Raw genomic sequence first — 13,900 nt, forward strand, 5'->3', positions numbered from 1 at the left:
TAGGAGGCGGAGCCGAGGGATTCGTAATACACAAGTTACAGAGTCCGGGAGGGTTTCCAACTCATCCCGCAAGATTACAAGTATTATTTCCTAATACAACTCTAGCTTTTCTTAATAGTAACTTGGGCTTCCGATTCTTCTTATCCTTCGAGTCGCGGGCCTTCAGAAAACTCCGGGTATCATCTTCGGCAGGCCCATTGGGGATGCCTATGTCACCGTGCGCCACCACAAGCTCGCCGCATATGAGCGCGAGCTGATCGGGCTGGTCCAGGCGGTGCGCCACTAGCGGGCGTATCTTTGGGGCCACAGTGCCGCAGCACCAGTGGATCAGCAAGCTCTTCGGCTTCGACTTAACTGTCGAGTACCGCCCCGGCCGCCTCAACACAGTCGCCGACGCCCTGTCCCGCCGCGACGTTGACGACGCTGCGGACGCGCCCACGGTCGGTGCGGCCCTCTGCATCCACTCCGGGCCATCTTTCGCCTTCATCGACGAGGTTTGCCGCGCTACTGCTAAGGCCGCGGATGCGCAGCAGCTGCGCCAGCGCCTGGCCGACGGCGAGCTGGCCGCGCCATGGCGCCTGGACGAGGGACTACTCCTCCATGGGCGCCACATCTTCGTGCCGGATCATGGAGACCTGCGCCACCAGGCCTTGTCCTTGGCGCATTCTGCAGGTCACGAGGGCGTCCAGAAGACCCTGCACCGTCTCCGCGCAGATTTTTACATTCCAGGGGATGGCGCTCTGGTGCGAGATTGGGTGCGGGCGTGTGTCACATGCCAGCGGAGCAAGACGGAGACGCTCCGTCCGGCGGGCTTACTGCAGCCGCTGGACGTGCCATCCCAGGTGTGGGCGGATATCTCCATGGACTTCATCGAGGGGCTGCCGAAGGTTGGTGGCAAGTCCGTCATCCTCACGGTGGTCGACCGCTTCTCCAAGTACGCGCACTTCATCGCCCTCGGCCATCCCTATACGGCGGCATCCGTGGCACGCGCCTTCTTCGATGGAATCGTTCGCCTCCACGAGTTTCCGTCCTCCATCGTCAGTGATCGTGATCCTGTGTTCACGGGTCACGTTTGGAGGGACCTCTTTGGGTTGGCGGGCGTGAAGCTCCGCATGAGCATGGCGTTTCATCCACAGACGGACGGCCAGTCCGAGGTCGTCAACAAGATCATCGCCATGTACCTGCGCTGCATCACCGGGGATCGTCCATGAGCTTGGGTGGACTGGCTGGCGTGGGCCGAGTACTGCTACAACACGTCCTACCACTCCGCGCTGCACGCCACTCCCTTTGAGGTGGTCTACGGGAGGCCACCGCCGGCGATGCTTCCCTATGCGCCTGGCACGACACGTACTGAGACGGCGGATGACCTGCTGCGTACCCGCGACGAGATACTGGCTGAGGCGCGCCAACGACTTCTTCAGGCTCAGAAGCTGGCCAGGAGGTACTATGATGCACACCATCGCAAGGCGGAGTTTGCGGTGGGCGACTGGGTCTGGCTACGCCTTCTTCACCGGACGACCCAGTCCTTGGACCCGCGCTCCAGGCGCAAGTTGGGACCTCGTTACGCCGGTCCCTTCCGTGTGCTGGAGCGCATCGGCACGCTCGCCTACCGTCTTGAGCTGCCCGCGGGCTCGCGCCTCCACGACGTCTTCAACGTCGGCCTCCTGAAGGCCTACCGTGGCGACCCTCCGTCTGCACCACCAGCTCTTCCACCTACTTCGGATGGGCGTCTCGAGCCTGCCCCGGCGAGTGTGGCTCGCGTGATGAAGGCCCAGCAGCGACGTGGTGTTTGGCACGTCTTGGTGCATTGGACAGGCATGCCAGAGGACGAGGCGACTTGGGAGAAGCTTGAAGATCTCCGCCAGTAGTTTCCAGAAGTTTAGCTCGAGGACGAGCTGTTTGAGAAGGTGGGGAGAGATGTTATGGTCGGTCTGACCTATACACGCAAGAAGCCCACTAGTGGCTAGTTGTGGGCTTAGCCCAAGTAAATTAGGGGCTTAGCCCAAGCAAATTAGGGTTTAGAGGAGGCCGTCCTCCTATATAAACACATGCACCCTTCGTGATTAATCAGACAAATATTCATACTGTCTCGTCTCCTAAAGGGAGACGGGAGACCCCTGTGCCCAGTCGCACCCAACCATAGCCGCCGCCTCCTTCCTCCGCGACGGCGCCCAGCCGCCGGAGCCGAGCCCTCCAGCCTCTCCGCCCTCACTTCCACCCTTACAACCTCCGCCCTAGACCCGGTAGAACCCTAGCCCCTACCAGCAGCACAACCAAATCATCTGTCTGCATAAGAAACGCATCATTGCAGTGTGTCGGTTAACTGTACCCATAAATACCTGCCGGCCATGTCTCACACTCTTGGCATTACTGAGGTACCACTAAGGCCCCCTTCTTTTGGGCTTATGCTTACGGAGAGGCAAGCTTATAGAAATCGATGGTAATAAGTTGCGGTTTGAATAAGCTTGCAGAAACTATGAATGCCCTTCTTTTCAGCTTATGGAGTTCTGGGGCATTAGATGGGTGATGTCTATGTTAGCCCTAAGTTTTTTTTTTTTGTTTTGTTTGCAATGTAGACAAGTGAAGATATCGTATGTATCCAGAGCAAGAAAATGTTTGCACCTTCCGCTCAAGTTTAGAGAATCAGATGTAATAGTAGCCGTTAACAGCGGAAGGGAGTGCTTAACACCAAGTTTCGTTCAGTTTCATTCAGTGTCGATCCGGGCGTGGTCATCTTCTGCTGACGAGGGAGTTGGACAGGGCATTTTCTTTCAGGGGAGCTCCAGGTGTGGTCTGGATGTGCCATGGGGTCAATGCCGAGCTTGGATCTGCCATAGACGAGCTGCTGTGCAGGTCGACACGTTTGAGGGCGCTGCCTGCGGGAGAGCAGCGGGAGGACCGGTCGAGCGGCGGGAGGTGCGGCGCCTCGTCGGTCTGGTGGCGGGCAATCGAGGCGGCGGGGCCAGAAGGAGGTGGGTAACCGGCGAGGCGGGGCCAAAGGGTGTAGGGGCGGCGACCATTTGCGCCGGCAGCGGCGCTGGACAGGAGGATTTCGGTGGCGGCGGGAGCTAACCCTAGGCGGTGGATGGTCGCATCACCTCTGTGCTCTGTTTGTTCAGGTCAGAACAGCGTAGCCTGTGTTATCTCTGAACGAAAAGCCCCAGCCGCCCGAAGCAGTACCGGCATCAAAAATCCCATCTATATGTACATCTCCTTCAGGCGGACTCCAGTGCACATACAGTGTTGGTTTTTTCAACTGAATTTTTTACCAAAAAAATCTTCGTACGCCGGAACAACGAAGAAATCTCCTTCCTGTCATTTTTTATGGGCAGTGACTCCTATAGCATGAACAACAAACCCCACACAAGAAAAACCTATAGAACAATAGCACAACTAAACAACACAGCACATAACTCGGAAGACACATACAACCACAAGACGAAGCCCGCACGACCATCAAATGCCGATTTAGTAAGACAGCTTGGTTGACTTTAAGGAGGTAAGTCACGGCTACATGTTGCTGACTTAGCCCAGTACTGTTCCGCCTGTATCTGCATACTGAACAGTGTTGTACCTGCATACTGTATCATCTAATTAGGACTATTGATACTCCCTCCGAATGACACGTATCCTGTACACATTTTAGTCTATCTGTTCACTCGTTTCGACAAATATTATGGATTGAAGGGAGTATTAGATGTCACGGTTCACCAGCGTGCCGATGCAAAGTCTCTCCAAGGACAGAGGCTGAGAGGCAGCCACGGCGTGATTGCCCACAGCGACAGTGCCTTAGAGCATCTCCAGTCGCGTCCCCCAAAGCGTCCCCCAAAGGGATTTTGGGGCGCGCCGGACAAAAAAAGCGTTCCAGCCGCGTCCCCCAAAGCCCTTTTTTGTCCGGCGCGGCCCTATACGGTGTCCGGCGCCCCGAGCCCGTCCCCGTCCCACAGGGGACGCTCCGGGGACGCCGGACACAACGAAAAGCGAGGCGGGGAGTGGCGGGGCCGACCCGTCAGCGGCACGGAAGGCTAAAACCCCGTCGCCTACCTTTGGTCAAGCGACGTTAATGGCGTCCCTGTTTTCCCAGGCGACGCAGGGACGCGTCTCGTCCTGCATGGCCGCGTGGCCGTCCGCGCCAGAGTTATTTCGTGCAACCACCCGCCCTTCGGAGGGATCTCTCCCCCCCCCCCCCCTTTTTTTTTTTGAGAGAAAGGGAGCTCTCCCCTGTATAAACATCAGGACACTAATCATGATAGCATTTCATTGCTCATTTCACAATACAGTCCGTATCTTCTTCAGCCTGCAGCCCGCTCCACAACTATCAGGTATGTACAAGTCAATGATTATGAGTCATTTCGGTTTTTGTTTTGCTCCTGTTGTATTACTACTTTTCCAAGATCCGCTGAAATCTCTCTGCATATAAGAAGTATAGATTGTGTTTTGCGACGTGCAGCATGTTGGTTTGGTTTGATTTGCCTTCCATTCTAACTTAGTTCAGATCTGCACCGCAAGCCGTGAATTTAGCCTGTTGAAAGTAGCAACAACAACGGAAAAAAAATCTCACAAGTTAATTGGATTGTTGAACATCTACGTCAAATGGAGAATCGGAACTATGCAGGAGTACTAAAGAAATGAGGGAGATTTAGAGGGTAGCTAGATTCCCCTCTATATGCATGAGGAGTTGAGGACACTAATCACGGTAGTTTCCATTGCTCATATCGAAATACTGTCTATATATTCTTCAGCCCTGGCCACTCCTCTGCTAACAGGTTTGTTCAAGTTAATGGTCCCAATTTAGTCATTTTGGTTTGTTTTACTTCTGTTGTATAATTACCTTTTCCAGAATCTGCCGAAATCTCTATCAGCATGTAGCTCTAGAAATCTAGATCGTGTTTTTGTGAAATCTCTGTTGGTTTGGTTTGGTTTGATTTGCCCTCCATTCCAACTAAGTTCATATCTGCACCGCGCGCCCAAAATTTAGCCTCTAAAAAGTAGCAACAATAAGAAAACAAGTATCTAATTTGTTAATTGGATTGTTGAGTACCCAAGTCAAATAGAGAATCGGATCAATCCGGGCAACCTAGGTGTGAGAGAGACTGGGGAAAGAGATGGTTATGGCACATGGGTCCGTCTGGTGTTTTAGTCTACATCTCAGCATCTTCATTAAAATGCAGGGTTTGGTTGATCAAATCATTGGACATCTCCATAAACTGTTTCAGCTTGCACTCCGTCGACCACCTACAGGTCTCTCATAGGTACGGAATGTCCCCTTGTTTGGGTGCTTAATCTCATGGCTCATGAATTGCATCAGATTTATGTAACTATGGCGAGTTGAGCGCTGTGTTCTTAGGAAGCCAAGGAAATCATGGAATCAAGAAATGTAAAGTTGTTGGAGCTTATATTTGACGGAAGCATCAAACCAAGAGATGTAAAGTTATCAGCTTTAGAGAGCATCACCCAAAATTTCGCCGAAGAGCGAATAATTGGCGAGGGTGGATTTGCAACTGTTTACAAGGTAAACTTCACTTTTCACAGAAAATCTGGTTTAAACAACCTAAATATCTCATGTGCTTGATCAAAACTTTTTGTCTGTTCCAACAATAGAGCAAAATAAAACTACTGGAAAAAAATGTTCGAGTGGTGGATGCGCAATTTTATCAAATTACTGTTATGTCTCTGTGCTATACTCCGAAGCAACGCCAAATTTTCTCACAAGCTGTTGCATTGCATGTTCAAATATTTTCTAACGCGATCCAGGTTTGAACAGGGCATCCTCCGAAATGGAGAAGTAGTTGCTGTGAAGAGGATAAAGAACAGCCAGACAATAGATGATAAGCTATTTCGTCGGGAGGTTAACAGCCTATTGAATGTCAGCCATAAGAATATAGTTCGGTTTCTTGGCTTCTGTTCTCATACGGAGCATAAAGCAGTCGATTATGAAGGATCGGGAGAGTACATTTATGCTGAGTCTAGAGAAAGAATACTCTGTTTTGAGTACATCAACAACGGTAGTCTTGAAAAGTATACTGCAGGTACACTCTGGAATGTGATTGGCTGATGGCCGCTCTTCTCTCTCTTTTTTGAATTCTACTCTTGAAAAATAGGTTGCAGGTACATCAACACACCTCTGCCTTTTTATTCTGCAGATGAATTAAGAGGGCTTCAATGGGATGCTCGTGTTTTAGTAATAAAGGGAATATGTGAGGGCCTGCAGTATCTTCATATAGAAAAGCATATTATTCATAGGGATCTGAAACCAGCGAACATACTAATAGATATCAATATGGTTGCAAAAATAACTGATTTTGGTTTATCAAGGATGGAGAAAAACGCACAAACCAAAAGTACAGGCCGCATTTCATCACCGTAAGCAATTTACCAAAACAACAAACTTTTTTTAACTTGCTACTTTCCAGTTTATATGCTCTGTAATTATTATATTCTCATGCAGAGGATACACCGCGCCAGAATACATAGACAAAGGCGAAATGTCAGCCAAGTATGATGTATATAGCTTGGGCATCATAATAATCGAACTGGTGACAGGAAGTAGGAACATTCCCGATAGTAATAATGTAAGTGTGTTTTACATTGTAGATGGTTCCTTTTTACAGATTTAGCCGAAATATTTGTGTTGCATATCATTAGGAGGTTTTGTATACCACCTTATAAATTTTACGGCCCATCCAAAGATAAAACCATACTCTTTCGATTAAGAAGGGTAATATAGTGGCATGTTGATGGATATCAGCGTCATGATAATCCCAAAAATTTCATGTGAGATAATATGCACCTGGTTTTGTGCCATTTATTCTTCGTCCCTGTAAAGGGGTATTCCCAGCGTCAGGCATTCCTGGTCCAAAACCTTGTTACTTTATTCATCTGGTGATAGATTTAACATGTGCCAAATTACAGTTCTAATATCACTAGTGGAAAACAGGGCTTCCGTGGGAGCCTTTTGTCGCGGGCGCGCCTGCACCCGCGACAAATGGCCTGGCCACGTCGCCCCGAAACCATGTGGAGCGCGCGGAGGCTTTTGTCGCGGCCTTTTGTCGCGGGCCGTATTACGACCCGCGACAAAAGGGGTAGGAGCGACGTGGCCACCCCTTTTGTCGCGGGTCGTAATACGGCCCGCGACAAAATGTCCCCGCCCTATATATAGAAGCAGCCAGCCACCCCCCCCACCTCATTTTTTCCTTGGTGGTGAAGGTGGAGGTGTATGCTAGCTCATTTTTTCTACATGTGCACAAGAGGTGTTTGATGGAATGCTTGTGAGAGGGATGCCACTTGGTTTATTTGATAAGATTTCTCCTCTTTTTGATCCAAAAAGGTTAGCAACTATTTTCTTGACTATATATATATGCATAGTCCGTACAATACTAATTTTAGCAAGGTGATTGCATCTGATACATATATAATTGTGCTTATGATGCAGATGAGTCATCCATGGATGTACGGTAACCGATGTGCTCCCGCTTTCAGAGAGGGCGTGAATTCTTTCTTGCTTGTGGCCGAGGCCAACAAGTCGAAGCAAGGTTTTATGTGCTGTCCATGTCTAAAATGTAAGAACGAGAAGGATTACTCTTGCTCAAGAGATATTAAGAGCCACCTGCTTCGGTTTGGGTTCATGTCCAGTTATAATGTTTGGACCAAGCACGGAGAAGAAGGGGTTATGATGGAAGACGGCGATGAGGAAGAAGATAATGATGAGAAGTATTATCGATCTATGTTCTCTGAATGCTTTGATACCGCAATGGACGACAATGAAGAAGAAGGAGGTGAAGAACAGGCATCAGATGATCCTGTTGATGATGATCTTCGTCGGGCCATTTCGATGCAAGAAGAGACTGTGACACGGATAAGGAGAGGTTGCGGTTCGACAAGATGTTAGAGGACCACCACAAATTGTTGTACCCAGGTTGTGAAGATGGGCATAGAAAGCTGGGTAGCATATTGGAATTGCTGAAATGGAAGGCAGAGGTCGGTGTGACCTGACTCGGGATTTGAGAAATTGATGATAATATTAAAGAAGCTGTTTCCAAGAAATAATGAATTGCCCGTCGGTACATATGAAGCAAAGAAGCTTGTCTGCCCTCTAGGATTAGATGTGCGTAAGATACATGCATGCATTAATGACTATCCTCTACCGCGGTGAGAAGTACGAGAATTTGAATAAATGCCCGATATGTGGTGCATTGCGGTATAAGATCAGAAAAGATGACCCTGGTGATGTTGAGGGCGAGCCACCCAGGAAGAGGGTTCTGCGAAGGTGATGTGGTATGCTCCAATAATACCACGGTTGAAACGTTTGTTCAGAAACAAAGAGCATGCCAAGTTGTTGCGATGGCACATGGAAGAACGTAAGAAAGACGCGATGTTGAGGCACCCCGCTGATGGTCGGCAGTGGAGAAACATCGGGAGAGAGTTTCCGGATTTTGCGAGGTGAGGCAAGGAACTTATACTTTGGTCTAAGTACAGATGGCATGAATCCTTTTGGGGAGCAGAGCTGCGATCCACAGACTGGCCCGTGACTCTATGTATCTACAACCTTCCTCCTTGGTTGTGCATGAAGCGGAAGTTCATTATGATGCCGGTGCTTATGCAAGGCCCAAAGCAACCGGGCAACGACATTGATGTGTACCTAAGGCCATTAGTCGATGAACTTTTGGAGTTGTGGGCCAAACCAGGTGTACGTGTGTGGGATGAGCACACGGAGCAAGAATTTGACCTACGAGCGTTGCTATTCGTAACCATCAATGATTGGCCTGCTCTCGGTAACATTTCAGGACAGACGAACAAAGGATACAATGCATGCACACACTTTGTTTAGATGAGACTGAAAGTAAATATTTGGGAAAAAGCAGAAAAGTTGTGTACCCGTTCAATCGTCGTTTCCTTCCGCGCAAGCATCCCTTAAGGAAAAAAGGCAAGCATTTCGATGGCGAGGCAGACCGCCGTCCGAAGCCTGTCCCCCGTAGTGGTGCTGATATATTTGACATGGTCAAGGATTTAAATGTTATCTTTGGAAAGGGTCCAGGCAGTCGACTGTTCCGAAAGACGATGACGGACACGCGCCCATGTGGAAGAAGAAATCTATTTTACGGGAGCTAGAATATTGGAAAGTCCTGGAAGTCCGCTACGCAATCGACGTGATGCACCTGACCAAGAATCTTTGTGTGAATATTCTAGGTTTTCCGGGCGTGTATGGAAAGACAAAAAGATACAACGAAGCACGGGAGGACCAGGAACTTCATAAAGGACGAAACGGCAATCATCCGGGGGCAGTTTGTAGGGCCTGCCAGCTATGCTCTTACCAAACAAGAGAAGGAGATCTTTTTGAAGCCCTATTCAGTATCAAGGTTCCGTCTGGTTTCTCGTCGAATATAAAGGGGATAGTAAATATGAAGGAGAAAAAATTCCAGAACCTGAAGTCCCATGACATCACGTGCTTATGACACAATTGCTTCCGATTGCATTGAGGGGACTTCTACCAGAAAATGTTCGACTAGCCATTGTGAAGATATGCTGAACGCAATTTCTCAGAAGGTAATGGATCCAGAAACTTTGTCAGGATTACAGGAAGATGTGGTCCAATGTCTTGTCAGCTTCGAGTTGTTGTTCCCACCATCCTTCTTCAATATTATGACGCACCTCCTCGTTCACCTAGTTGAAGAGATTAGAATTCTCTGGCCTGTATTTCTACACAATATGTTCCCCTTCGAGAGGTCCCTGGGAGTCTTAAAGAAATATGTTCATACCCGAGCTAGGCCGGAAGGAAGTATCTCAAAGGGCTACGGAACCGAGGAGGTCATTGAGTTTTGTGTTGACTTTCTTCCCGACCTTAAGCCGATTGGTGTTCCTGAATCTCGGTATGAGGGGAGGCTGATTTGGAAAAGGCACACTAGGAAGGAAAGCAACGGTGTGGAGGGACAAGATTTCTTTCAATCAAGCGCACTACACAGTTCTATACAATTCCAGCTTGGTGGCTCCGTACATCGAGAAACATAAGAATGTTTTACGAGAAATAAACCCGGGCCAGCCCGAGTCCTTGATTACACGTCAACACATGAATACCTTCGGCAGTTGGTTGCAAAGACATCTCATTAATGACCCATCTGCGGTGGAGCAGCTGTACTTGTTGGCCAGGTTACCATCTTCAAACATATGTACATTCCAAGGGTACGAGATAAATGGGAATACATTTTACACGATCGACCAAGATAAGAAGAGCACCAACCAAAACAGCGGTGTCCGCTTCGATGCAACAGACGAGAATGGGCAGACCACCACATATTATGGATACATAGAGGAGATATGGGAACTTGACTATGGTCCCACTTTTAAGGTCCCTTTGTTTCGGTGCAAATGGGTGAAGCTCAGCGCTATACATATTGACGATAAGTACGGTATGATAACAGTGGATCCCAACAATCTTGCGTACTGACGAGCCTTTTGTCCTAGCCAGCGAGGTGGCTCAAGTTTTCTACGTGAAGGACATGTCTAGCAAATCAAGAAAAAGAAATCAACAAAAGAATACATCAATCGAGGAGCCAAAGCGCCACATAGTTCTTTCGGGGAAAAGAAACATCGTGGGAGTGGATGACAAGACAGACATGTCGAAGATTATAATAAGTTTAAAGAAATTCCGCCCTTCACGGTGAAAATTGACCCAAGCATCTTGCTAAATGATGAAGATTCTCCATGGCTACGGCGTAGAAGATCACAACACTAGATGGCGATGTAATAATGTATTCTTCATATATAGTTCCCAAGACAATCTCTACATTTATGTAATAATGAAGATTAAACTGTGCTTGGCTTGTTGATCTGCTTGGCAAGGCGTATCGATGCTCCTTTTATAGGCACGGCACCGCTTCTACTTTGTCTTATTACTTCGACAGGCCGTCGTGCGCTACATGCTTTATCTCATCGAGCAGTGCGTCCACCCACGCGTCCTTATCCTGCCGACACCTTTAGTCGCGGTTGCAGCCACCAACCGTGACAAAAGGTTACCGACACATCCTTATCCTGCCGACAGCTTTAGTCGCGGTTGCAGCCACCAACCGTGACAAAAGGTTACCGACACATCCTTATTATCCTGCCGACATCTTTAGTCGCGGTTGCAGCCACCAACCGTGACAAAGGCCCTCCTAGATAAGCCTCCCAGTCTTTTGTCGCGGTTTGAGCCTCCACCCGGGATGAAAGTTTCGCGCGCCACTTCGTTCCCGCCTATTTTCTTCCCGCATTCCCGCCATTTTCCACTATATATATGTAGGCTTGGACTCTCATATCTGCAAACCTCATCACTCTCTCCCATGGCTTCCATCGTATGTCTAACACCCCGGGAGGCGGAGGCGCTTTGCGCCTCGAACTACCCCTGCCCGCCCGGCTACCGCGTCCCGACCGGCTGGTTGCTGAGCGTCGGAGGCGTACCGGTCCCTCCTATCCACTGTAGGTGTGCCACGCGAGATGGCCATCACGAACCACTACTATTTCGAGCTCACGCCCGAGCAGCGGAGGAATCCCCGGTGGCATCCCGACTACAGCCCGACTTGGGACAGCTTCTTCATCAATCGGCGTGAGAGGGCGGTTGCCAGTACGAGGAGGACGGCCCGCCTCCTTCGAACTTCAACGAGGCCGGCCGTCGGATGTGGTGGCGCGGCCGGACTCTCCAGAGCGTCCCGGCCTATCGTGGCCCCCGCTGCGCTACCCTCAATCCCAGCCCACGCGTGGTCATCCGCCGAGGTTCGACAACCGCGACCCCGATGCTAGCGACGATGACGTCGGCGACTTTGATGACTACAGTGGCGACGTGTATAGGACTAGGCACGACTATGATTGAATGGCTCCAACATTCGAATCTAGCCATGTATCTTATTTTTCGGTTGAGCTCTGTACTTTAATTTCAGTTCAATCGTAATAAATTTCGTGTCAACCACTTTATTGAACAAAAACAACCGACAACGACTTTATAAACTAAATTTAAACTAATAGAACCGACAACGACTTTATTGAAATTACAATAAAATAGATAAATTACTAGTCTAGTCTCTACTCGTCGTCGGAGGTTGTCTCCGTCCAAAGGTCATCCCACCGAGGGTCGTTTCGGTCCAAGTTGTATTCGAGTTCTCGAGCTCGAAGGCGGCGACGGCCCGACGGTTGCGCTGTTGGACTGCGTTGTGCCCTAAGGTTAGCAAAGAACGCGTCGGGGGACCGCGCCCTCCACCGGCGCATCAATCGCTCGTCGCGCTCGGCGATGGCGATCTGCGCTGCACTGGCGATGCCGGCGACGGTCCTCGTCGGTGACGAGGCACGGCGGTGGCGCGAGGAACTCCGCCTCCTCTAGCGATTCAACATCCGGAAAGTTGATGTCGTGCCCTGGCCGCCGAAAGCGCCACGCCGCCGCGTCGTAGCGCGCGCCGCCTCCTCCGGCGTGTTGTACGTGCCGAGGGTGAGGCGGAAGCCACCGGCGCGTATCTCGGCGGTGAACCTACCGCTCGGATGCACTTTCCGAACGCCACGGAAACCGGACGCCCCTCGACGACATGGAGGCATCCCGGAGATGAATGAGCGGAGGCGGTGGCGACGTGTGGTTGCGCCCGCACTCGTCGCTCTATATAGCGCACGCGGGGCATGGCACGTGTTAGCGGTGGCTACACGTCGCACGCCGGCGTCGGCGGGGTGAGGCACGTGGCAGCGGTGGCTACACGTCGCACGCCGGCGTCGGCGGGGCGAGGCACGTGGAAGAGGTGGCGACACGTGGCACGGGGACGCGACACGAGTGGATATGATGCGAGATGCAAATAGTTATATGGATATCATATTCATGTTCATTGGATTTTTCTGATCAATTTTCATATATAAAACTTTTCTTTTTGAGTTACCATTTAAAAGTTATTGAAATAATAGTTTTTATTAAAAAAACAGAAAAACAAAAAACAGAAAAAAACAAACACAAAAACTGTTGCAGGCCTGATCCGCGTGAAGCGCATCCAACGGCTCCAGGCCGTTTGAATCCAACGGCCTTGGAGCCGTTGGATGCGCTTCACGCGGATCGGCCGCCTCCCCCTCCCACCCCCTTTTGTCGCGGGTCGAGCCACGGCCCGCGATAAAAGGACCCTTTGTCGCGGGTGGTGGCACGACCCGTGATAAAGGGGGCCTTTTATCACGGGTCGTGCCACCACCCGCGACAAAAGGGGTTAGGTATAAATACCTAACCCCGCGGGCGGAGCCCCCACCCGCGACACACGGAGGCCAACACTTAGCGAAATTCACGCCGCTGCTGCCGGATTTTGCCGTGCCGCCGTCGATCTGCCGCGCCGTCGCCGCCGTCGATCTCCTCTGCCCGCGCCGTCGCCGCCGTAGGCCTCCTCGAGCTCCTCTGCCGCGCGTGCCCTCTGCCGCCCGCGCCCTCTCGCCGCCGTCGATTGCCGCCGCGCGTGCCGCCGCGCCGTCGATTGCCGCCGTGCCGCGCGCGCCGCCGCCGCCGCCACTGTGCCGTGCCGGCCCCGCCGCCGCGCCGCCGCGCCCCCTCCGCAGGTACAAGCCGCCGGCCATGTGCGCAGCGCCATGTGGCGCCCGCCGGCCCTCTTTTTTTAATTTTTTTTCTTAGTTAGATAATTTGTATAATTAGTTAGTTCATTTTTGTAATTAGTTATTAGTTAGTTTATTTTTGTATATAGACATTTTAGTAATTAGTTATTAGTTAGATAATTAGTATGTAATTAGTTAGTTCATTTTTGTATATAGACATTTTAGTAATTAGTTATTAGTTAGATAATTAGTATGTAATTAGTTAGTTCATTTTTGTATATAGACATTTTAGTATGTAATTAGTTAGTTCATTTTTGTAAGTATTTTGTTGTAATTAGTTAGTTTATTTTTGTTGTAATTAGTTAGTTCA

General features: G+C 50.1%; 2 protein-coding genes across 2 annotated transcripts in view; both read left to right on the forward strand.

The window, feature by feature from the left end:
- The first annotated feature begins 1,319 nt into the window (after positions 1–1,319).
- On the forward strand, positions 1,320–1,868 carry LOC139837776 (uncharacterized). The gene has a single exon (XM_071827045.1). It carries the CDS (start codon positions 1,320–1,322, stop codon positions 1,866–1,868), a length of 549 nt encoding a protein of 182 aa, XP_071683146.1.
- Positions 1,869–4,236: 2,368 nt separating this feature from the next.
- The window catches only part of LOC127325597 (uncharacterized), a 38,000-nt gene continuing 28,336 nt past the window's right edge, over positions 4,237–13,900 (forward strand). Inside the window, exons 1-6 of the mRNA XM_051352374.2 lie at positions 4,237–4,322; positions 5,172–5,252; positions 5,348–5,512; positions 5,765–6,029; positions 6,144–6,363; positions 6,449–6,572. Of these exons, the coding sequence (XP_051208334.1) occupies positions 5,363–5,512; positions 5,765–6,029; positions 6,144–6,363; positions 6,449–6,572 (759 nt within the window). The 5' untranslated portion in view covers positions 4,237–4,322; positions 5,172–5,252; positions 5,348–5,362. The remainder of the gene's footprint in view (positions 4,323–5,171; positions 5,253–5,347; positions 5,513–5,764; positions 6,030–6,143; positions 6,364–6,448; positions 6,573–13,900) is intronic.

This window comes from Lolium perenne, chromosome 3 (genome assembly GCF_019359855.2).
Source record: "Lolium perenne isolate Kyuss_39 chromosome 3, Kyuss_2.0, whole genome shotgun sequence".
In the NCBI taxonomy this organism is placed as follows: domain Eukaryota; kingdom Viridiplantae; phylum Streptophyta; class Magnoliopsida; order Poales; family Poaceae; genus Lolium; species Lolium perenne.

Excerpts from the sequence above, each read along its gene's own strand:
- LOC139837776 (XM_071827045.1), top strand. The coding sequence starts at position 1,320 with ATGCTTCCCTATGCGCCTGGCACGACACGTACTGAGACGGCGGATGAC.